The sequence below is a fragment of the Capsicum annuum genome, chromosome 12 (genome assembly GCF_002878395.1).
Source record: "Capsicum annuum cultivar UCD-10X-F1 chromosome 12, UCD10Xv1.1, whole genome shotgun sequence".
Lineage (NCBI taxonomy): Eukaryota > Viridiplantae > Streptophyta > Magnoliopsida > Solanales > Solanaceae > Capsicum > Capsicum annuum.
This window is the reverse complement of record NC_061122.1, coordinates 185,270,077-185,294,575: the sequence shown is the minus strand read 5'-3', so window position 1 is coordinate 185,294,575 and position 24,499 is coordinate 185,270,077. Positions and strand designations below refer to the sequence as shown.

Below are 24,499 nucleotides of genomic sequence, written 5' to 3'. Positions count from 1 at the left end.
CAAAATAGTAGACTTGAAAATTTAATCATGTTATAGTAAATTCAAAATTTACTAAGTAAAAATCATATGTCATGATAAACTTAAAATTTACTAATAAAATAAGTGCATAAGTTGGTACGAACGATTTTGTCATATCGAAGATGTGGACATTGAGTATTACACAATATATTAAAGAATCAGAAGATTATTCGAAGAACTTTATGGGCTCTCAAATAATTCTTCAAATGGTGATGATAATTTTTGCCACTAATGGACATGATATGAAAAGTCATTGCGAACGTGATTGTCGAGCGACCTAATTTGGTATAAGTTTTATATCCTCCATCAAAATAAGAAAATTTAAAGTGATGGTGTACTTGACCATTCAAAGTGATGTTGAGGTCTGTCATGTAAATATAATAAATTGCATGGCATGAGAATGAGCTTCAAATCAAAATTTATGAAGCATGTACATATGATTACAATTCATTCCTTGAAGAAAAAAAGACTTGTGATAAGCATAGTTGATGCTCGATCATTCTTGAAATAAATGTGTCAAGATGGGATAAGAATTATGAATACGGACATGCTTATGCGTGATTGGATAAATATCACATCTCACCTTTGCGGGATATTTGAGAAAAAAAAAACTTCATTTTGCCATAAACGGTTTTGATCGCGTACTTGTAGTATGCCATAAATATTTTGATATGCTTATCATGGATTACCAAAGAGTAAAAACAAGAAACAAACCTTGCCTATATAATGTTTTAAGATTATGATCGTACTTATATGATTTTCTCCTTGAAGGAAATGTTCACCATATTAATGGTGTGTGAAATATGTGATAGTATACAAAATTAATTGAGGGACCCAGAAGAGCTTAAGTGTTACTATTCAAAGGAATGAAATTATTCATAATATTGAGATTGTAGTAAGTTTCAAAAGAAACTTATTAAGTTTCAAAGACATTGACCAAAGATAAATTATATTGAGATTATAACCAATGAAAAAATGTTACATCTTCATATTACTACAATCGACGGAGTTATAAATATTTATGTACAAGGTTATTTGTCCCTTTTCTCCTATTTGTAATAAATAAATATGAGCATGATGACAGACATGATGACAGAATCACATGCAATAGTAAATTAAAAAATTACTGAAATAAGTATCAGTTGGTATGATGATTGATCATCCCGATTCAAAGGTGATGCAAAAATAATTGAGAATTCATGTGATTATATATTGAAAAAATAGAAAGTTCTTCACGAATTCTCTTGTATTGTTTGTTCTAGCAATGAATTGATCATTGTACCAGTTAAGGTTGGGATTGTATTTTTCTAAAATTTTGAAACAAATAAAAAGGTGATTATGGGCTCATTCACTTGTCATGTGGATCAGTTATTATTATATAGTTTAATAGATACATCCATGAAATGGTTACATGTGCTTTTCTATTAACTTGCAATTTAATTTTTTGTAAAGTTACTTGCTCGGATTGTTAAATTAAGAGAACAGATTTAAACTATAATTATGTTGATAATGTTGGTTGATTTAGAAGAGATTGTGTGCCTCCAGTTCTAACTAAATCATTGATTATTTGAACAAAACTCCCACAAAAAATTTGGTGTGAGATGTGTCATTTAAAATATAACAGTATTGGTATGCACCAAGCCAACAAGGCTCCTTTTTTTCACTATTGGTTTAGGCTCAGGAATCAAATAATTTTTATCTAAAAATTTAAATATATGGTATATGATTTAATTACTCCACCACAACGCACAAAGACGAATCCCAAAATAAGATCGGGATAAATGTTAGATTTTCTAACATTAGGGGGAGAGTTGATTAGCAGTTGAAATTATGTATGAAATAAATTATCTAGATTCTCATAAAAATATATATGTGAATTTCAAGTTCAAGAGATAATTCATTTGCAAAATATTATAAATTAATTGTCAGATGTGTTTGCTGACTCTACATGATAATTCAACTGTGAATGCTCCAACAAAAAGTCTGTAAAAGGACAAAGTCTATGACACGCCTAAAGTGTGATAGACCAATCGATTTCAAAGGTAACATTCCTTGAAGGGGGAAAGGAGCAAATAATCGAGATGGTCGTGATAATGAGGTAAGTGGTTTGAAAGAGTATTGACATAACACTTCATAAAATCTTGACAAAGATTCAGATACCTGAATAGTAATGAATATGAAGAGATCTTCATAGGTAATGTCTTATTGAAATCGATATCAAACAATCATCGAAGATATCTTTGATATAATATAGCGCTCAATATTATAAATAGTGTCGAGGATCTTGAATACAAATCTATCAATAAAAAATATGGACAGATAAGTTATTGTCCAAATAAAAGTATGTAATTCAAGTAGTTTGTTTTACTTGAAAAGTGAATATTTGAACTCATAATTTAAAGACCAGAGGTATAATTCCGTACAAATGAGTTATCATGCGAAAATATAATTCACAAGATATAAAGTATGACTTGTGCCTTGAGGCATAAAGTTTTCACGAAGTTCTGGCGTTATTGTAGGAGAATTGTTTTCCTTTGGTGGATGAAATGAGTTTATTTCAGTCTAACAATATTGAAAAGTTTGAATATGTATAATAAATTATTGTCATGTTTAGCTAGATGACAAAGGTTATATGAAAATCGTTAAAGAATTGAAAATGTTATGAAGCAATTTCATTGAATACCCCAATGATTATAAAAATTACTTAACTTGAAAACAGATCAATTTTGATCTGATGAAAATGATTAGTAAGTACAATATTTTAGTGTCGTTGGTGCACTTATAAATTACAGAGAATCATTTATAAGAGTAAAGTGATGTTTTAACTGATGCGAGTATAATACGTGTTGCTCTCTTTTTTCCTTAGTCGAAGTTTTATCCCATGAAATTTTCCTGACAAGATTTTTAAGAAGGCAACTAATAATGCATATTACTGGATGTGTACTCGGAGTGTTTGATAAATGAAATATTTGTCCATCAATGAACATACATTGAAAGAGTATTTATTTGATCCACATGGAATTTAATCTCATATGGGCTATTTATTTAGATATGGAGATACGACTATATCATGACGTCCGATGAAATATACAACAACTGTCACTCCTTCAAATCACATTGCGATAATTGCTATTCATGAAGCAAGCCGAGAATGTGGGTGGTTAAGATTCATGATACATCTCATCCGAGAAAAATAGGATCAAAAATGTGATAAAGTGCCTATGATTTTATATGAAGATAATGCAACATGCATTGCGCAATTAAAGGAAGAATTCATAAAAGGAGATAGAATGAAGCACACTTTGTCAAAAAATTTCTACATACATGAGCTCCAGAAGAATAGTGATATCAATATGCAATAGATTCGTTCAAGTGACAATATTGCTGATTTATTCATCAAGTCTCTATCAGCTGCAATTTTCAAGAAGATGGTGTACAAGATTGGAATGCGGAGATTCAAGTCATTAAACTGAAGTTTTCATCAAGGGGAGTAAAATACGCATAGTACTCTTCTTTCCCTAATCAAGATTTTTTTCCCATCAAATTTTTCGGGTAAGATTTTTAATGAGGCAATATTAAAGCCGTATTACAAAATATGCGTACTCTTTTCCTTCACAAGACTTTTTTTCATTGAATTTTTCTATAAAGATTTTAACGAGACACACTATCTATTAGTGAACATCCAAGGGGGAGTGTTATATAATATGGATATCATGTGACATATGTATGTGTGAAATGTAATTAATTAGAGATAATAGTTAGTAGTCAATTTGAATTTGAACACCAAGAGTTACTTGTTCAATTTGGATTTGAATACCTAAGATAGTTGATCAAATTTTGGAATATCTAAGATAGTTGGTCAAATTGTCAACTTGAAGTTACTTGTTCAATTTAGATTTGAATAATTAAGAAAGGTGGTCAAGTTGTCAACTTGATGTCAAGCTTGGCAACCTAAAGGAGTAAGTTTGTTGGTTTATAAATAGTCATCCTTTTGTACATTTTTATTGATATATCAAAGTAGTAAAACAAAAGTACAACTAAAGTTCTCTCCTTTCTTTAAATTTGATATTAATATTTTATCTTTATTTCATAACAAAAATAATATTATAGTAATTATTGTGCAATCTTATGCGCGGAAAAAAATCTAACATTCTTGACTGTAAAAATAGATTTCTTTCGTTTTATCTTTTTTCAATGTTACTATTACTATCAAATTACTATATAGAGCATTAATATTTAAATTAAAATTTTTAAAATATAATTAATAAAATTAATTTAGTAAAATACACTTCTAATAAATATTTCTTTAAGGAAAGTGTCAAGTGACATATGTCTAAGTAAAATAAAACGAAGAGTATATAAAATCTCTAGTTTCATTTTGCCAATGGTTAACGTTTTGTCGTTTATTAGGGTGTTTTGTGGTTTTATTGAGATGTAATGCGAAGTTGTTGGAGTAAATTTCACTTTTATTTATCTTTTATGATATATTAAGAAAAAATTAATATTTTTTTATTTTATACTTAAAGTAAATTTCATCTATGGTCACTTAATTTTGTGTCTATTACACAAAAGTCACTTTTCTTTTATTTATTACACAAAAGTCACTTTACTTTGCTCCGGTCATCATAAATGTCACTATGACCAGAATTTACAATAATCTCACCGAAAAAAATGATGTAGCAACCTTAATTAGTTCTTAATTTTAATTTAAGAAAATATAATATATTACCCATATCTTGACCCTTTTTATATGTTCCCAACTCAATTTTCTTTATGGATTTTGTAACGGACGACTATCAATTTCTCAATAGATTAGGCTACCTAGTGAAGACTATTTTCATAAAGAAATTTAATTGATATTTTTGTGAAATAAAATTATACTTTTATATTCTTAAAATCCTAAGTTGAGATATGTGTTGGTAAATTATTTTTTTCCTCTAAAATCATGACATTTTGTTGATAAAATTATTTTTTTCCCTCTAAAATTGTGACATGTAATTGATAAAATTATTTTTTCCATACATCTTTTTTTTTCTTGCTACTTGGGCCTTTGCATTCGGTATATCATAATAATATGATAAACTTCTCTATTTATTGAGTTTGTCTTTGTGTTTTTAATTGTTTGACTAATCGATTAATTCTCTTAAAAGTTTTTATTATAATATTCAATTTCTGATAAATTACATATTGTTTAATTAATTCATTGATAAATATAAAAATTAAATATCCTATAATTTCTTTATCTATTAAAGTACTTATATTTTATAACTTTTATTAACACATTTGCTTGACAATACTTATTCAATGATACGATTAAAAAGATTTTATTTTAAAACTATCCTTACCATGTTGATTTATCTTCAAAAAATTAAAATAATTTTTTTAAACAAATAATATCATACATGTATATCTACTTTATGTGTTTTGAAGAATTTATCTTGTTTATCACTCTTTTTCGATGCACCTTTTTGGCAGATGAATGTAGTATTATGAAATATTTCATAAAAGTATCAACCAATTTTTTTTATTTTATGAAAATAGTCTTCACTAGATAATCTAATCTATTAAGAAATTAGTATTCTTTCATTAAATAATCCATATGGAAAATTGAGTTGTGGACATATAAAAAGGGTTAAAATATGAGTAATGTATTATATATTCACTTAAATTAAAATTAAGAACTAATTAAGGTTGTCATATCATTTTTTCGACGAAATTATTGTAAAATTCGATCATAGTGACTTTTGTGATGTTTGGAGGAAAGTTAAATGACTTTTGCATAATGAATGAAAAAAAGTAACTTTTGCATAATATATACAAAGTTAAGCGATCATGGATGAAATTTACTCAATACATACTTATCATTAGTTGTTTATTAGTCACGCTTCAATATAAAAGTCAATCTGACTCCAAAATGAAAATTGAATAGTGAGCCCCCCACCCCCACAGAGAAAACAGACAAGCTAAAACAAAATAAATTTATCCATCACCTCTCCTACATCAATCTTTCAATAAATATAAAAAAAATTAGCCTAAATAGTGTTCATCCAATCAGTGATGAAGTTACTATTTTTACTAATGGGTTCAAAAAAAAAAAAAAAAAACACATGAATAAGCCAAATGGGTTTATTATCTACACGTTATATATACATAAAAAGAAATTTTAACCATATACATAAAATGTAATTATTTGCCGAAGGAGATTTGGATGCCCCTGCCTAGCTCCGGCCCGGCACCCAATCAGTTAACTTAAAAAGTTAACTAGCAGTGTAATTATCATGGCTGGTATCATTCCTTCTTAATCCATTCATGTGGATTATAATTGCAGTAATGCTTCTATATTTCAGCAGCTTTTAATTTTTTTGTTGGAAGATTTCCAATTTCTTATCAATCAAATGGTTAGAATAATATTTCTGATGCTTCTAAAGCAGTTTATCATTCTATGAAAATGGTCCTGGGAATATTTTTTTACGACCATGATGTCCGAGCCAGCTTTCCCGCTACTTGCACCTGCTACCACAACAAGTATTACGTAACTCTGTCCACCAAGATTAGATAAAATTGAAGAAAGCATCTGTGAAACCTCATGGTTCTCAACCCACTTCATTGACCACACTTCGGAAATTCATGTTATATTAGGAAGAGAAGTTCTTGCTTGCCTCCATATGAAAAAAATGAGTATGGAGTCACAAAAAAGCACTGGGATTCTGATCCAGAAATCATGTACAACTCTTCTACACACATTCATATGCAGAACTAACACCTACTAGTTTACATAATGTTTAGATATAACTTCCCAGTGAACAAAATTATAGTGTTAGCCGTTAGCAGGCACGTGATTTACTTTCCTAACGGAACAAAAATGCCTCAAACGAACTTCAACCAGAAGATTTCCATAAATAAACATCAAGAATGTCGATAATATATCAGTTTAAAACTTCTCTTATAGAATGAACAATTTCTGTTGCACAATATTTCATTGGTGATCATCTACGTGATAATAGTCCTTATATGATGTCTCTCACTCAGATAACAAAAACAGGAGAACGGTTTCAAAAATAAAATTAACGAGTGAAAAATCATCCGCGACTTCGAAGGCTCAACCCTTGGCAACTATATGATTTCCAGAAGCTTTTTCATATCCCTCTACAACAAAATCACGGAGCCATAAGTGCATAATTTATGTTATACATAAACATAAAGGAAATTTGCATCGAGTATTTCAATTTTCAAGCAGCTGCTATTACCTCAATAGTCAGAGAAGATGTGGTAGGATAATAGCGATCAACAACCTGCCCGTTCTTATCAACCAGGAACTTAGCAAAATTCCACTGAATGTCATCACTAAATATTCCCCAATTGCCTGATTTCAAGAATTTATAAAGAGGAGATGCATTTTCGCCGTTCACTTCGATCTAATTCAAGAAAGATACATAGTTATGAGTAAAATGAAACCCCGTTGAAATAGTAAATCATGACTCCACAACCATGAATTCTAGAACAGGTAATTTCGAAATAAAATAGTGTCCATTTACAATACAACTGAATGTTTTATAGCGGTTTTTTTTTTCTAAAAAGAAAATGGGACAGGGGAAGGGATTACAAGGTGGGAATCAAGCCCCCACCAACAAGGTGAAAATTCAGATAGCCAACTAACTGAGCTACTAAGATTCCCTGAATGTTTATAACTGATGAGTGGATGCGTATTTATTGCAAATAATCTAATTGATGGATAAAAGAAACTTTCTATTTTCTCAAAATATTCTACCAAAACATTGAACGATTTTACAACACTTACATACATAAGCATGGAGAGAAGATCTGTTTAAAAGACGGGACACACTACGAAGAAAATCACCAATTTGTGGCTAATACAATGACATCTATCAGGACTATTTGTTGGACTATTTGTTCTTTCATTACCTTGTCAAAGATAGGAAATTCTGACTTGAAACGAGTACAAACAAAGTCTAAAATTTGATCATTGGTCCCTGGCTCTTCTTCTCCAAATTGATTGCAAGGAAATGCCAATATTTCCAGGCCTGAGTTTGAATGAGAAAAGAACTCTCAAAATGCGATGGAAACAATTAAAGGAGATCTAAGGCAGCTCAAACCATAATGATTCAAATAGTCTAGAAAGCTTTAACCAAAGATGTCAAATAGTCCACATTTTGAAACAATAACCCTTTTCTTCTCTTTTGGAGGAATTTATCGTCTGTGCAGGAGGAACCAATCCAGGATAGAGAAATGAAAGTTCTGAAACAACCAGCAAGAGTAAAATGGTCAATTAACTAAAGACACGTACCTTTATTTTTGTACTTCTCATATAATTGGTTGAGTTCCGTGTAGTTTGAGTTAGTCATCCCACTGTAGACAACAAAACAGATGATAGTTAAAAGTTCAATTAGGAAAAATATCACTAGAACCACAGAATGTGTGACACGTATAAGCAGAAACAAGAAGGTTATAAATTCATGATTGTCTTCCGGACAGAGGTTGATTCGTTCCCTGGAATTCAACAGGTACCAGCGATGTTGTTTAAAAAAAAAACAGATTCACGAATACAACTACAAATATGATGGTGGAGATTAAGAAATGTACCACTTGGAAGCAACATTCACGATAATTAGTACTTTTCCTTTGTAGATGCTAAGATCTACATCCTTCCCCATTGCATCCTGCAAGCAAAGGAGAGAGTATACTGAGGAAAGGGAAAAAGTACGAAGTTAATTCAAACTCTTTATTATGATTTATCTCAGTGCTTATAGGATCAAGGTGTACAGAGGGACTATTTAAGCATGGGGAAGATCTAGAGCCCTAAGGCATGGGACGAAAACTCCATACATAAATAAATAAAAGCGAGACAAACTCCAAATAAGGTGCAGGGAAGTTAGTATAAATGTCTAAGAATGTCAGCAAACATTAAGGACCAGTCATGAACTGACCCAAAATTCTCCACCTGAGTTCTTAAATGATACTGTTGATCCTAGCGAGATCCTTGCAGTACACTATTATCATTTACCCCATTTCTTTATCTTTTTAACCCAAACATAACTGTTTCCTATCTCTTTAACGTAATACTTCCACTGTATAAACCTTTCTCTCTTTGGTCAGGATGCTTTCAAATCATCCTGACAGATCTCCTTTGACGTCACCAATCTCCATCTCCTAGATGCTTGTCTTTGTATATATTCTCACCAGGGGCATAGTCATGTTTGCGGAAGGGTGGTCAGTTGACACACTTTGGTGGAAAATTATACATGCATATAGACCAAGTGTTACTTTTCATAGATATATACTAAATATTGAAAGCATTCTTGAACACCCTTACCAAAAATTTCCAACTTCGCCACACCCTAATCGAAATTTCTAACTTCGCCACAGATTCTCACTACCTTTTTTCATTCTGTTGTGTAAATGAATATCGTTTCAGATCCTTTAAGATGGAAATGGGAGTTATAAATGGGTAAATGTTGGGTAATAATGAAGGTGATTAGAGCTTAAAATTTTCATAAGGGATGGGACTAAATGAATAAAAAGGACATGCAAAGCTATTACATTTAAGAAAGAACTTAATTTTCAGATCCTGTCACTCTTATCCCAGATAGCATGTGAAATGTCCATTGATTGGGCTGGAGTGTTTTTAGTTCAATAGTTATACAGTCCTATTAACAAAACACAAAACTTTGCAAGGAGAAACATGAACCTGCTTACATTACATGGACAGATGGTTAAAATAGTCAATCACATTTTGATAAAGATTGAGTGTGGTAAAAGGAAGAAAGTACGAAAGAATAGTACACGGAGCACACAAATATGGGAAGTCCCCCTTGGATTCGAGAAGAAGGAAATGAAGAACGGGAATGAAATGTTGCAAAGGAATATCTACTGGTTTCAACCAACAACAACATACCCAGTGTAATCCCACAAGTGAGCCTGAGGAGAGTAAGATGTACCCAAATCTTATCCCTACCTTCGTGGGGTAGAGAGGTTGTTTCCGATAGACCCTTGGCTCAAAAGAGGAGTTAATTCAGGATTGCAAGATCTACTGGTTTCAACCAAAATGTTACGACACATGAAATTTTCACCTCAAAAGGATCTAGTTCCGTTCTTCCAAATTCAATGTGCATAATCCCATCACACAAAGTCCTAAACTCCACCAAGAAGCAGGGTTCCACTTAGACCTAAGGGGGTGTCATAGTGGTCATTAAATGAGTTAAAATCCATAGAATGCCAAGGTTTAAACCTCAACCTTATCTGTTTAAGCATTGATGTCAGAGTTAGCCTGGTACATGTGTTGGTGAGAGGTAGCAGCTACTTGGTAAAATAGTCCAGATACACACAAGCTGGGCCGGAAAGCAAAGTAAAAAAGAAAATGGTTAATTCACTCAATCACAAACTAAATATCATACTTCCATTTATTCTTCCCCTTAAAACTCTGATGATAAAACATAAACATAGGGAACCAAACAGACGAGAAATTCCTTCCGCAGGTGCCTATTCTAGTGTAAGTTGTGTAACATTTCCCCATCCAAAAAAAACTATTGGAGATCAATTGAATACATAATATGCTTATTGTTCATCTCTTAAGAACTTTGGGAAATTTATATTGGGCAGAAACGTAATGAACTTGACTTACAACAACATACCCAGTGTAGTCCTACATAGTCCCATGTAATGAACTTGAGTTAGGGGTTCAAAATTCCCACAGGATTAAGCCTCCATTAGATATTGTTAGCTCGGCTAGTAGCATTCTAATTCTCTTCTTCCTGTATATATATATCTCTTGACATGATACAACAAAGCTAAGCTTTGCATTCGACACATTTGACAATTATTCTTTTCCCTTTCTCTGCAATGTTGATTTACACACTCAAAGCTTCCATTACTGCATTAGCTTGAGCTGAAAGCTCAGTAATTGTTCACATCTTGACATGGTATCAGAGCTCTATTTCTCCATTTTCGCAGATTGTTTGGCATTTAGTATTCATTTGTCTGCTACTCTATTTTCCTCATTGTTTTCACATTTTTGAGAAATCGTTTGCTGTTTTACCTGTTGTTCCTTGTCGAATTTCATCCTTGATTGTTGAACTATGGCGATTGCTGAAACTTTTGGTCAATCGAGTGATTCCACCTCTGCGATTGATTCAAATAACCCCTTCAATATGCATCCTTCTGACAATCCCAGTACAATGCTGGTATCGGTGCAATTTACTGGTGTTGGATATCGTTCATGGAAGAGAAGTGTTTTGTGATCCTTGTCAGTGAAGAACAAATTAGGTTTTATCTATGGTGAATGCGCGAAGCCCAAATTTAATCATCCCACATACATGCAATGGGAAAGATGTGATGATATTGTCACATCGTGGATTCTGAATTCGTTATCTAAAGAGATTGCAGATAGTGTCGAATATGTTGTGGATTCAGCTGAGCTTTGGAGGGAGTTGGAAGATAGATATGAACAAGCGAATGGTGCAAATCTGTACCAAATTCAAAAGGAAATTAATGATTTGTCTCAAGGATCACTCAATGTTACTGGCTATTATACGAAAATGAAGAAACTCTGGGAAGAGCTTAGTACTCTGAACACTAAGGGGTTGTTTGGTTGGGAATAAGTTATCCCGGGTTTAGCTATCCCAAGATTAGTTATCCCACCATGTATGTGGGATAACTTATCCCATCACTAAGGTATAAATGGTTCCATGACTAGCTAGTACCTCCAACCAAACATGGGATAAAATAATCTTGTATTTTATCCCGAAACTATTATACCTTATACCTCACACCAAACGACCCCTAATGCTCAATGCACCTGCGATTGTACTTGTGGAGCAAAGGTTACCTTTCATAAGGCAGAGCAAGATCGGTGATCGATTCAGTTCCTAATGGGACTGAATCAAGTGTATACTGTAATCTGAGGTAGCATCTTCATGATGAACCCCTAGCCTTCTATGGCACAGGCATTTTCTCTTTTGGTTCAAGATGAACAACAATGGTAGATTAAACCCTTTAATCATCTCACTTTTAATCATCTCACTCTAGAGTCTACTGCTTTACATGCTAGTTCCAGTAGATCTCCAACATACAAGACAAAGTTTTCAGCCACAAACCAGTCAGGCTCAATTCAGTACAAGGATAAGTTTTGTGATTACTGTAAGAGATCAGGTCACTTCAAGGAAAAATGCTTTCTCCTTTGTGGTTATCCACCTAATTCTAACTCCAGTAATCAAAACCAGATCTCTAGCCAATCCTCGAAAGTCAATTCTAATAGACAGAATCATAATCAGGTCCACTATAACCACAGCAACAACACCAACAACAACAAACCCAGTGTATTCCCACAAAGTGGGGTCTAGGGAGGGTAAGATGTACGCAGTCCATACCGCTACCTCCGAAGAAGTAGAGAGGTTGTTTCCGATAGACCCCCGGCTCAAGATAAAGAATAATAAACAAGGAGGATGGATGACACAAACAGAAAAAACGGGAATAAGAAATAATATAAATGAAACCAAAGAAAAAACGAAATACGAGAAATAAAGGCAACACTAAATAAGAAAATAGGAACTAAGAAATAGGTCCCCCACCTAGTAGTAACATACCCTCACATACCAACGACACCTACGTACACAGTCCTAGGGTTACAAACCCGGCTACACAAGATCTCTCCTGACTGCCTGCTACAACCCACACACTCACACTAGCCTTCTACCCTTATCCGCGACCTCCACACCTTCTTATCCACTATAACCACAGGAACAACAATTTTCCAAATTCCACTCCAAGACCTAATGGTTTTAGAGGCTCCTCCAATTATAATCGCCAAAATTATGCCCAGGCTCACAGGTACAACAAAGGAAGTGGAAACAGGACAGTGGCTAATGTTCATTGCTCATCAGATCTAGGTCCTAAGAAGGGAGTTACAAATGACCATGAAGAAATGTACAACGTGAGCCTTACTAAGGATAAGTATGGTCGAGTTAAAGACAGGTTACAACATTTTCATAAGGAATGCACTGATGATAGCTCAGTTAATTTCATCAGTGGCACCAGTGGGACTATTATTTTGCAGGTATTGTAGTCTGTATTTCCTCTACTAACTTTGGAAAACTATCATTTGAATGTTTCACTAACAAATCTGCCTCATGGATACTAGACTCAGGAAACTCAAACCATATGCCTTTTAACATATCCCTATTGCACTACATTGTCACCCTTCCTTACCCATTGTTAGTTGTATTACCTAATGGCTATAAAGTTAAGGTTACACAAATTGGTAATGTAACATTAAGTCCTGAGATCAGTTTGAAGAAAGTACGCTATGTGCCATCTTTCAAGTATAACTTGATTTCTATTCATAACATGACTATTCATTCAAATTGCATTGTTAGTTTCACCAAATCATCTTGTTTCATGCAGGATTCTTTAATGAAGAGGCCTCTGGTGATTGGTAGAGCAGAAGATGGTCTATACCTCTTGTGTCCCAAATGTCTGCAGAGTTCTACACATTCTAATAACCTTGTTTCATGTAGTAGTTTACCTTTATGCAAGTCTTGTACTGACAAATGTTCTTCTCATGCGTTGACTTCTCCTTTTCCTTTGACAAAGCAAGAATGAATTCCTTTTTCAAATAAGCAGACATCTTGTTCTAATACTCTCTTTTTCTACTGATAAAAATTCCCTTACTGCACCTCTTATTTCTTCTTTTACTGCTTCATGTGATAATACATCCTATGCATGTACAGGGACTGATATGGACATCTTGTGGCAAAATAGGTTAGGACATGTTCATTTCATCAAAATGAAAGTTATTTCTACCATTCCAATTCCTTTTTCCCCTAAGCAACCTTTACGTGTGTTCTGTAAGCCCCATGGCAAGACAGGAAAGATTACTGTTAGGAATCGGGCAGAAATAAAGCAAACAACAAGCAGAAAGAAAACAAGAACACACAGATTTACGTGGAAACCCTTGCGGGAAAAACCACGGGCAGAGGCAAAGGACGTTTCACTATAATGAAAGGAGAGGAGTACAATGTGGAGAATGAGTATTTTTTGGATACACAAAACAACCCACTAAATGCACTTATATAATATGTGCAAACAAATAAGTCCTAGGCCCAAAAAACATAGAGGTCCACGGGCCTATCGGCCTGATCCCTACACTACCAGCATAAACCCCATTGAAAATCACCAACATGGGTCACACCGCAAAACTTTCTGGGTCGGATCAACAAAATTCGGGTCACAACTCTAACAATCTCCAACTTGACGCGAATTCTAATTCAGAACTCAAATCCATTTCAAGACAAACTCTCCACCTCTTCTACAAAAGCCCCTAAGAACACATCTTAACAGCCAACACCAACCAAATCCAAGCAATGCTCAAACTTGACACTTGGTAGTGTCTTGGTCATCATATCAACAGTTATCAAGGGTACTAATCTTGCTTACCACAATATCACCACGAGCAATAATTTCAAGCACAAAATGATACCGAACATCGATGTGTTTTGTCCTCTTGTGAAACATCTGATCTTTCGTAAGGAAGATAGCACTCTGACTGTCGCAAAAAACCATAGTAATCTGTAAGTCTTTGCTAAGTTCACCGAACAGACCCTTCAACCAAATAGCTTCCTTGAAAGCCTCTATAATAGCCATGTACTCTGCCTCAGTAGTTGACAAAGCAACCGTAGTCTGTAAGGTAGCTTTCCAACTGATAGCACAACCACTAATGGTGAAAACATAGCTTGTAAGGGATCTACTTTTATCATGATCTCCTGCAAAATCAGAATCAACATACCCGATTACTCCATCTCTACTTCCCCCAAACTACAAAAAAACATCAACAGATCCATGCAAGTATCTGAAAATCCACTGAACTGCTTTCCAATGTTCTTTGTCAGGATTTTCCATGTATCTGCTAACTGCACTGACGGTATATGATAAATCTGGTTGGGAACACACATCGCATATATAAGAGAACCGACGGCACTAGAGTATGGAACTCGGGACATATAGTCACACTCATCATCTGTCTTTGGAGATAAAGTGGCTGAGAGTTTGAAGTGAGTTGCCAATGGAGTACTGACAGGCTTGGCATTTTGCATATTGAACCTGTGAAGCACTTTCTCAATATACCTTTTCTGACTCAGGTATAACTTACACTTCTCTCTATCCCTCATAATTTCCATGCCAAGAATCTTCTTTGCTACTCCTAAATCCTTCATCTCAAACTCCTTACTGAGTTGGGCTTAGACTATTATTATCTCTCTCATATCCTTTGTTGCAATCAACATATCATCAACATACAAGAGAAGATACATGAATGAACCATCACTTACCTCCTTGAAGTAGACACAACTATCATAGTTGCTCCTCTGAAACATATGAGAGGTCATAAAAGAGTCAAACCTCTATACCACTGCCTGGGCAACTGCTTTAAGCCATAAAGAGACTTTTTCAGCAAGCATACATAGTCCTCTTTTCCTGAGACTACAAAACCCTCTGGTTACTGCATATAGATATGCTCTTCAAGTTCTCCTTGTAAGAATACAGTTTTGACATCCAACTGCTCAAGCTCAAGATTATGCATGGCCACAATACCAAGCAATGCTCGAATCGAACTATGCTTTACAACTGCAGAAAACACATCTGTGAAGTCGATACCTGGAACCTAATTGTAACCTTTAGCAACTAGTCTTGCTTTGTACCTAGCATCTTCAACTCCCGATGTTCCTTCTTTCTTTTTGAATACCCACTTGCAACGGACAACTTCCTCATCTTTAGGCAATCTCACCAGATCCTATGTGCCATTCTTATAAAGTGATTCCATCTCCTTTTGCATAGCAATCATCCATCGGCCGGAATCATCACAACTAACTGCCTCTGAGTAAGAAGAAGGATCTTCACCGGAATTAATACTTTCTGCTACACGCAATGCATAAGCAACCAAATCAGCTTCAGCATACTTCTGAGGAGGTCTAATATCTCTTCTAGGTCTGTCTTTAACAATAGAATATTATGGCGCCACTGATGATGAAGAAGAAATAGTATCACTCTGTATCTCTGAGCTAGACTGAGAAGTAGGCACTGGTGTAGACTCTGCTCCAATCTGCAATTCAATATGGGTGCTTAACTTTTGCTGATTCATGTCACTAAGCTCATCTGGAGGCGAAGCACTAGATTTGGAGGGAGCCCGAAGCATGGTAGATTCATCAAACACAACATCCCTGCTAATTATAACCTTTCTGCTTTCTGGGCACCAAAGCTTATAACCTTTAACACCAGGCTTATAACCCATAAATAAGCACTTGACAGATCTAGGTTTCAACTTTCCCTTATCAACATGAGCATACGCAGGACATCCAAATATCCTCAAATCAGAATAACTAGCAGGAGTACCAGACCATACCTCTTGTGAAGTCTTTTTATCAATCGCGACTGAGGGAGAGCGGTTAATTAGAAGGCAAGCAGTGGAAGCAGCTTCAGCCCAAAAGGACTGGGGTAAACCAGCATTAGAGAGCATACAACGCACCTTCTCCATTATAGTTTTATTCATTCGTTCAGCCACACCATTCTGCTGCGGAGTATGACGAACTGTCAAGTGCCTCACAAGTCCTTCTAACTTGCACAAAGCATTAAATTCATTAGAAGAGAACTCTAAACCATTATCAGTCCGAAGGCATTTTACTTGCTTCCCTGTCTGCTTTTCAATCATAGTCTTCAACTCCTTGAAAGTAGGAAACACATCATTCTTTTGCTTCAGAAAGAACACCCAAACTTTTCTAGAATAGTCATCAATAATAGTCAACAAGTAATCAGCGCCTCCTCTAGAAGGTACTCTAGCAGGACCAGAGATCAGAATGAATGTAATCAAGTGTGCCCTTAGTTGAGTGGATGCCTTTAGCGAATCTGACTCTCTTCTGCTTCCCGAAAACACAGTGCTCACAGAACTCCAATTTGGTAATACTCTGTCCATCAAGAAGTCCTCTCCTGCTTAGTTCAGTCATCCCGTTTTCACTCATATGCCCCAAGCACATATGCCAACGTTTAGCAATGTCACTTTCTGATAGAGAGGAGGTAGAAACAGCTGCATCACCTGTAACCGTAGAGCCTTGCAAGACATAAATTTGCAGACTTTCTTTGTCCCTTCATCACAACAAGAGCACCTTTAGTAACTTTTAGGATTCCACCTTCACCAGTGTACCTATAACCGTTCAAATCAAGGGTACTCAAGGAAATAAGATTTCTCTTTAGGTCTGGGACATACCGCACATCACCAAGTGTCCTCACAACCCCATCAAACATCTTGATCCTGATTGTTCCAATACCAACTATCTTACAAGGTGTGTTATTTTCCATCAACACAGCACCTTTAGAGATTGTTTCATATGTTGTAAATCAATCCCAATTATGACACATATGAAACGTGCAAGCTAAATCAAGAATCCAATCCTCACAGGGTTTGGAGTTACCATCAAAAACTACCAAGAGTTCTCCATCACTACCGCCATCTTCCACAAAACTGGCTTTACCAAACTTTTCTGGTTGGTTTCCCGTCGGTTTTGGAGCTTCTCTTTTCTCTCTATTTTGTAGCTTCCAACACTCGCATTTGATATGGCCCTTCTTCTTACAGTAATTACAGGTTTTGTTTCTATTTTTGAATTTCGACCTATTCCTGTCATCACCCCCATCACCCCCAGAATTCTTCTCACGAGTCCTTCCTCCTCAAACAATGAGACCATCTCCTTAGTCTCCGACCCATTCACAAGATGCTTCATCTTCTCCTTAGAGAACAACATCATAGACTTCATCAATCGTCAGGGTATCACGACTATATAAAATCGTATCCCTAAAGGTTGTGTATGATGCAAGCAGAGAACACAACAAAATCAACCCTAGATCTTCTTCATCGTACTTAACCTCCAGAGTCTCTAAATCAGAGACGATTTTTTTAAATACAGATAGGTGATCCTCCCAGGACACACCCTCAGACATACGATGGGAATAAAGTCGTCGTTTGAGATGCAACTTACTTGTTAGACTCTTTGCCATACACAGTAATTCCAGTTTCAACCACAATGCAGCGGTTATGGTCTCCTTCAAAACATCCTGTAGAACTGATTGGATAAATGAAGGTGGATCTGAGATAGAGTCTTCCGATCCTTATGTCATTTGTCCTCGTCCGTCCACGATGAGGGCATCTTCTCAAACCCAAATAAAGCATCGTCCAAATCCATCTACACGAGCACAGCCCGTATCTTAACCTTGCCATAACAAAAATCTGGTGTTGCGATCCAACAACGGAATATCATACTTCATGGTTGTCATCCCCGAGAAAACAATCGAACAGTCTCTGATACCAGTTTGTTAGGAATCGGGCAGAAATAAAGCAAACAACAAGCAGAAAGAAAATAAGAACACACAGATTTATGTGGAAACCCTTGCGGGAAAAACCATGGGCAGAGGCAGAGAATGTTTCACTATAATGAAAGGAGAGGAGTACAATGTGGAGAATGAGTATTTTTTGGATACACAAAACAATCCACTAAATGCACTTATATAATATGTGCATGCAAATAAGTCCTAGGCCCAAAAAACATAGAGGTCCACGGGCCTATCGGCCCGATCCCTATGCTACCACCACAGACCCCATTGAAAATCACCAACATGGGTCGCACCGCAAAACTTTCTAGGCCGGATCAACAAAATTCGGGTCACAACTCTAACAATTTCCTTTTAAACAAAGAACATCCCTGACTACACACTTTTGAACTAGTCCATGTTGGCCTATGAGAACCCTACCACACAGCTACACATGATCATTTCAAATACTTTATTACTATTGTAGATGATTTCAGCAGACCCACTTGGACTCACCTTTTAAGTTCCAAGAGTATGCTTTACAAGTTCTCAAGGCATTCACTGCAATGGTAGAAACTCAATTTCAAACTACTATTAAAACTTTTAGGACAGACAATGGTCTTGAATTTACTAATACAGAAACAACCAATTTCTTTCACACTAAAGGTATACTCCACCAGAAAACTTGTTGCTATACATCACAACAAAATGGCGTGGTGGGGTGGAAACACAAGCACTTGCTTGAAACTGCTAGAGCTCTTTTATTTCAATCTAAACTACCCTTAAAGTATTGGGGAGAACGTGTCTTGTGTGCCACATATATTGTAAATAGATTACCATCTACTGTATTGAAGAACAAATGCCCTTATGAGATTCTTTATAATAAGAAACCTCTTTATTCTGATATGAGAAGTTTGGGATGCTTTTGTTACGCTACCGTTCCTATACCTCTCAGATCAGAATTTGAACCTAGGACCACTCCATACATCTTTGTTGGCTGCCCTTTTGAAACCAGAGGATACAAGGTCCTCAACTTTACCACAAGGAGTATATCAGTTTCCAGGGATGTTTTTCCTTTTAATGCTTCTGTTAGTTCTATTTCACCTTCTTCTATACTGCATTCCATTCTTTTCATTGATTTTCAAGATCATACCAGCATTCCTAGCACACATGACTCTTCAACTGTAGTAGAAAGACCTGATGTTACATGCAATTTACCATCTGACTCTATTGCTCATTCCCCTTCTTCAGTTCCTTCTTCAAAAATATCATATGTCGATCACATTCCTGAGACTAATCATCATGCTGAACCTAGGAGATCTACCAGGAGAATTCAAACTCCTAGTCATATGTTTGATTATGTCCACGCCATCCCAAACCTCAAATCACATGTTCATCGATCATCCCACACTAGTTCACCAAACACAACTTCTCTTAGAGCTCTCTTTTCTAACCACCACTACTTGGCCCATAATGCTCTAGTTCCGGATAGTCAAGATTTTGTGAGAAATGTTTGCATTGACAGGGAACCAAATTCATATGAGGAGGCAGCTATAGACCCTTCATGGCAGTTAGCCATGACACAAGAATTTGATTCATTACATTCCAATCATACATGGGATTTGGTTCCATTACCCCATGCGATGAAGGCTATCAATTGTAGATGGGTATACAAGATTAAACACAAGGCCGATGGGAGCATTGAAAGGCTAAAAGCCAAGCTTGTTGTCAAGGGATACACCCAACAAGCAGGCATTGATTACACTTGATTACACTGAAACATTCACTCATGTGGTCAAGATGACCACAATCAGAGCTCTACTTATAACAGTAATCAAACAAGGGTGGACCATGCACCAATTGGATGTTAACAATGCATTCCTCCATAGAGATTTGCATGAAAAAGTATATATGGAGGTAACACTTGAACTTGCAGTTAGTAGTCCTAATCTAGTGTGCAAACTGAACAAGTCCTTAGATGGCCTAAAACAAGCCAGTGGTATGTTAAACACCCTAAGGCACTATGTTCAAGGGGCTACACACATTCCATGTATGACTATTTGTTGTTCTATAAAAACAAAGGCAATTCAGCAGCATATAGTATATAGTTGTATATGTTGATGAGATAGTCATTACTGGTACTGCCACTAGTGAGATTGAAAACTTGAAAACTTATCTGGATACCAAGCTCAAGATCAAAGGTTTGGGATTGCTTCATTACTTCCTAGGCATGGAGGTTTTACATACAAATGCAGGTGTTGTTATTTCTCAGAAAAAATTTGTACTTGACATGCTAGAGGAGTATGATTGCTTGCATCTTAGCCCCTTAACCTCAACTCTTGATCCTAATGTTAAACTAAACGCTCGTGAAGGATCTGCTCTTAGTGACAGTACTTATTCCAGAAAACTAGTGGGAAAACTAAATTTTCTCACCAACACAAGGTTGGACGTTGCTTTTGGTGTCCAACACTTGAGCCAGTTCATGCAAGATCCCAGAGAACCTCACCTACAGGCTGCTTTTCACCTTCTTAGCTACTTAAAATTTGATCCTACTTTAGGCTTGTTTCCATCTAAGGATGCAGACTTCACTATTAAAGGCTACTGTGATTCAAATTGGGCTTCAGGTCCAGACTCTAGAAGATCTATTACTTAGAGGCAGTCCCATCAATTGGAAATCAAAGAAACGGGAATTATTTCTTTATCATCTTCAGAAGCTAAGTATAGGTCTCTCAGGAAGGTAGTTGGAGAATTGGTTTGGTTGATTAGATTGCTTGATGAATTAGGTGTTCCATTTTCCAAGCCTATTGCAGTTGTTTGTGACAATCAATCAACTAGACATATAGCGAGGAACCATGTGTTCCACGAAAGGACTAAGCATATTGAAGTGGGTTGTCACTATGTGAGGCACATCTTACAGCAAGGACTCATCTCTCTGCATCATATTGCAACACAGGACCAGTTGGCTAATATATTGACTAAAGCACTGACAGGGGTCAAGCATTCCTCCATTCTTGACAAGTTGGCAGGAATTGTAATGTATAGTTAGTGGAGTTAGATCACCAGAGGCGAACCCAAGATTTAAGCTTGACGGGTGCACCTCTATATTTAAATATAGTAATTAATAGTGTCAAAGTTCGACATACATTTCTTTGAAAACTTATTAATTATAGTATTTTATAAGCAAAATTTTAATATTATTGAATATCATTAATTAGATTTAATATGACAAAAGTGTGTTATTCACCGTACTTAAATTCAACGTACTTTTATATTTTGAACAATAATAGAAAGTTTTCGAAAAATATGAAATTCGAGAGATTTGTTTGCTAGATAGTTGCAACGGGTAACGTTTGATTTAAGCCTATCTCAAACTTTAAATTGCTAATTTTTTAAATAAAAAATAACTCAATGATCAAAAGATTAAAAGAAAATAAATATTATACAGTATAAGCTAGCGAGAATATCTACCTAGTTTGTATTTTGAAATAAAATAAAAAATAGCTATCCACAATACATAAAAGAAAAAAGAAAAAGTATGAAATAAATGACTACTAAGTAGGAAATCTTTTTTAATCAAAAGATAAATATATACATTTGCACAATAAGTGTAAAGAAACTTGGAAAATGGAAAAAGGAGCAACAAAGCAATAGAAAATTGGAAAATGATAAAAGGAGCAATAAAACGTTGTTGCTGGGGTTCGAACTTGAGCAATCACACATTAAGAGCAACTTTCAAGTGGCATACCGAACCATCTCACCAGCCAACCTAGTTGTTATTGTGGGTGCACAATATATATTTAACATAATACTCTGATATATATAGAGATATAGGTCCTCTGATATATATATAGATATAGGTCCTCCTCTGTAGATCACAGCTTCGGTGGAGCTATCTTACAGCTGGCATCCTAGCTAGCACGAGTTAGGCTTTTAGACAGTTAGTGGGGAGGTTAAGCCCCCATTAGATATTTTTAGCTCGGCTAGTAGCATTCTAAGTCTCTTCTTCCTGCATATATATATGTTGACATAATACAAGATACAACAAAGCTAACCTTTGCATTCCACAAATTTGACAGTTATACTTTTCCCTTTCTCTGCAATGATTGCCATGTTTTCGGGGTAATCTTAGTAGCTCAATAATGGTTGGCTACCTGAATATTCACCTTCTTAATAAGGGCTCAATTCTTAATCACTGTCATGTTTTCAAGATAATCTTAGTGGCCAACATTCAACTTGTTAGTGAGTGTATAGGCTAATCTTAGTGGCTCAGTTACTTAGTTGGTTACGGAGAGTTTGATTCCCAACTCGTCACCCCATCGCTCATTTCTCATTTTCCTTCCCCTGCTCTTACTGTATTAAAAAAATAAAGAAAAACTACAGTTGATATTTAGGGAAGAGAAAAATCGTTCTTTTCCCAGTTGAATTGAGAACCTAAATAAAGTTGATGGGAAAAATAGAATAAAAGAATGAGTAGATTATTGGGAGCTAGCTAACCATCACAGCAAAATCATACACAGATTGTGGCTTCTTCTCTGATTGGCTGGCCATCCTCCTGGAATTTAGCCTCAGGTACTCAATCTGAAATTCACAAACCCAAAACAAAAAATTGCATTGACCCAATTTCTAAGGAAAGTTGAAGCCTGAAGGTTAAACTGATTGTTACTTTCCTCCGTTTAAAAATAGTTACACCACTTTAAAAAAAAATATTTATTTTAATTTACTTGTCATAAAATCAAGATCCTATGGACTAAACAATGTTCAAATTTATATTTAAAAAGAATATATAATAAAATAAATTTTTAATAAATATATTTTTACAAAAATATCAAGTTAGTAAAAATCAATTATTTTGAAACGAAAAAATATCTTATTTAAATTAATAAAGAAGGATATTTTCAAACACAGCGTGGTACATGCTATGCTAGTAGTTGAAGATGTCTTCCTTTACGTAGATCATTAACCTTTTTCTTTTTTAAATACTCTCGTGTTAATATTTGTTTGATTTAAAATTTAAATAATAATTATATATTCAATATATTTTTATAAAGTGGGTCTGAAGATGATAAGTATATGTGATCGTACCACCTATTTTGAAAAGAATATTTTCCACTGATTCTGAAATCAAAAACAAAGATAGTTCATAAAAAATATTTTGAAACTTATGATATAAAATAACCTTTAAGATTGTGTACATATAAATTATTTCGTTAAGAATTTAAAAAAAAAAAAAAAAAAGCAATACTTAGCTTTGCAAAGTAAATTCATAAAATCAAAGTGAAGGATTCAATTTCTATTATTATTACTCCATAAAGTAAAACTTCAGACGTTCACTACACAACTATCAACTCTGAATCAACTAATGCTTAATAAGTTGGGAATATACTATGTTTAATTATTATAAAGTGCTGAAAGTTAACCTACAAATACTTCTGATATATTTCCCCCGTTTCATTTTATGTGTATCATATTATTTTATTTTCATTTCAAAAAAAGATATTTTTTTATTTGATAACTATATAAAAATACAATTTCACTTTTACTTTTATTGGTCTCACTTATGAGGCTCACTTAATTAAAAATAGTGGTAGTATATTTTTTAATAAAGAATAATTTAATAAAAATCATCAAGTCTTTATTTATTTCTTAAACTTCATGCTCGATTAAATTATGACACATAAAATAAAGCGTGAGAAGTATTTATTAGTTCGACATAACTTCGATTGCGGCTAAAATTCTATCGCTTACTAAAGCTCTATTAAGTTCACACTTTGTTTTACTTGCTCGGACGCACCAAATATAATCAAATAAATAATCAAGCAAGTTATGAGACACATCACATGTCAAATAAATTAGAACTTTACTTATATTATTTTCATTTATTTTTACTTGTCACATTTTGATTTAACACATCTTTAAAAAAATAATTAATAATATAGCTATTTTATTAAAATACTCCTATTAAATAATACTTTTATTTAATCTTGAAATTGATTTTTTTTAAAAGATAATTAATGTTAAGGGTAAAATAGAAAAAAAATTGTCTAATGTCAAAAATGACAAGTAAAAGTAGAAATACAATTAGAAAATTAGTGACTACTAAAAGTATGTTACAAATATATTA

The 24,499-nt window shown here is 34.6% G+C and overlaps 1 protein-coding gene across 4 annotated transcripts; it reads right to left on the bottom strand.

The window, feature by feature from the left end:
• Window positions 1-6,892: 6,892 nt before the first annotated feature.
• On the bottom strand, window positions 6,893-23,607 carry LOC107850817 (probable glutathione peroxidase 8). 4 transcript variants are annotated; one of them, XM_016695583.2, is made up of 7 exons: window positions 11,861-15,817; window positions 11,072-11,498; window positions 8,620-8,696; window positions 8,324-8,385; window positions 7,942-8,060; window positions 7,266-7,433; window positions 6,893-7,164 (listed from the first exon to the last, which is right to left on the bottom strand). In XM_016695583.2, the coding sequence occupies exons 2-7, from the start codon at window positions 11,093-11,095 to the stop codon at window positions 7,132-7,134; spliced, it is 483 nt and encodes a 160-aa protein (XP_016551069.1). In that variant the 5' UTR covers window positions 11,096-11,498; window positions 11,861-15,817; the 3' UTR covers window positions 6,893-7,131. The 4 variants fall into 4 exon arrangements, with proteins under 4 accessions (XP_016551069.1, XP_016551067.1, XP_016551068.1 ...); XM_016695581.2 differs by lacking the exons at window positions 11,072-11,498; window positions 11,861-15,817 and adding an exon at window positions 22,873-23,607; XM_016695582.2 differs by lacking the exons at window positions 11,072-11,498; window positions 11,861-15,817 and adding an exon at window positions 20,812-20,877.
• Between the last annotated feature and the right edge of the window lie 892 nt (window positions 23,608-24,499).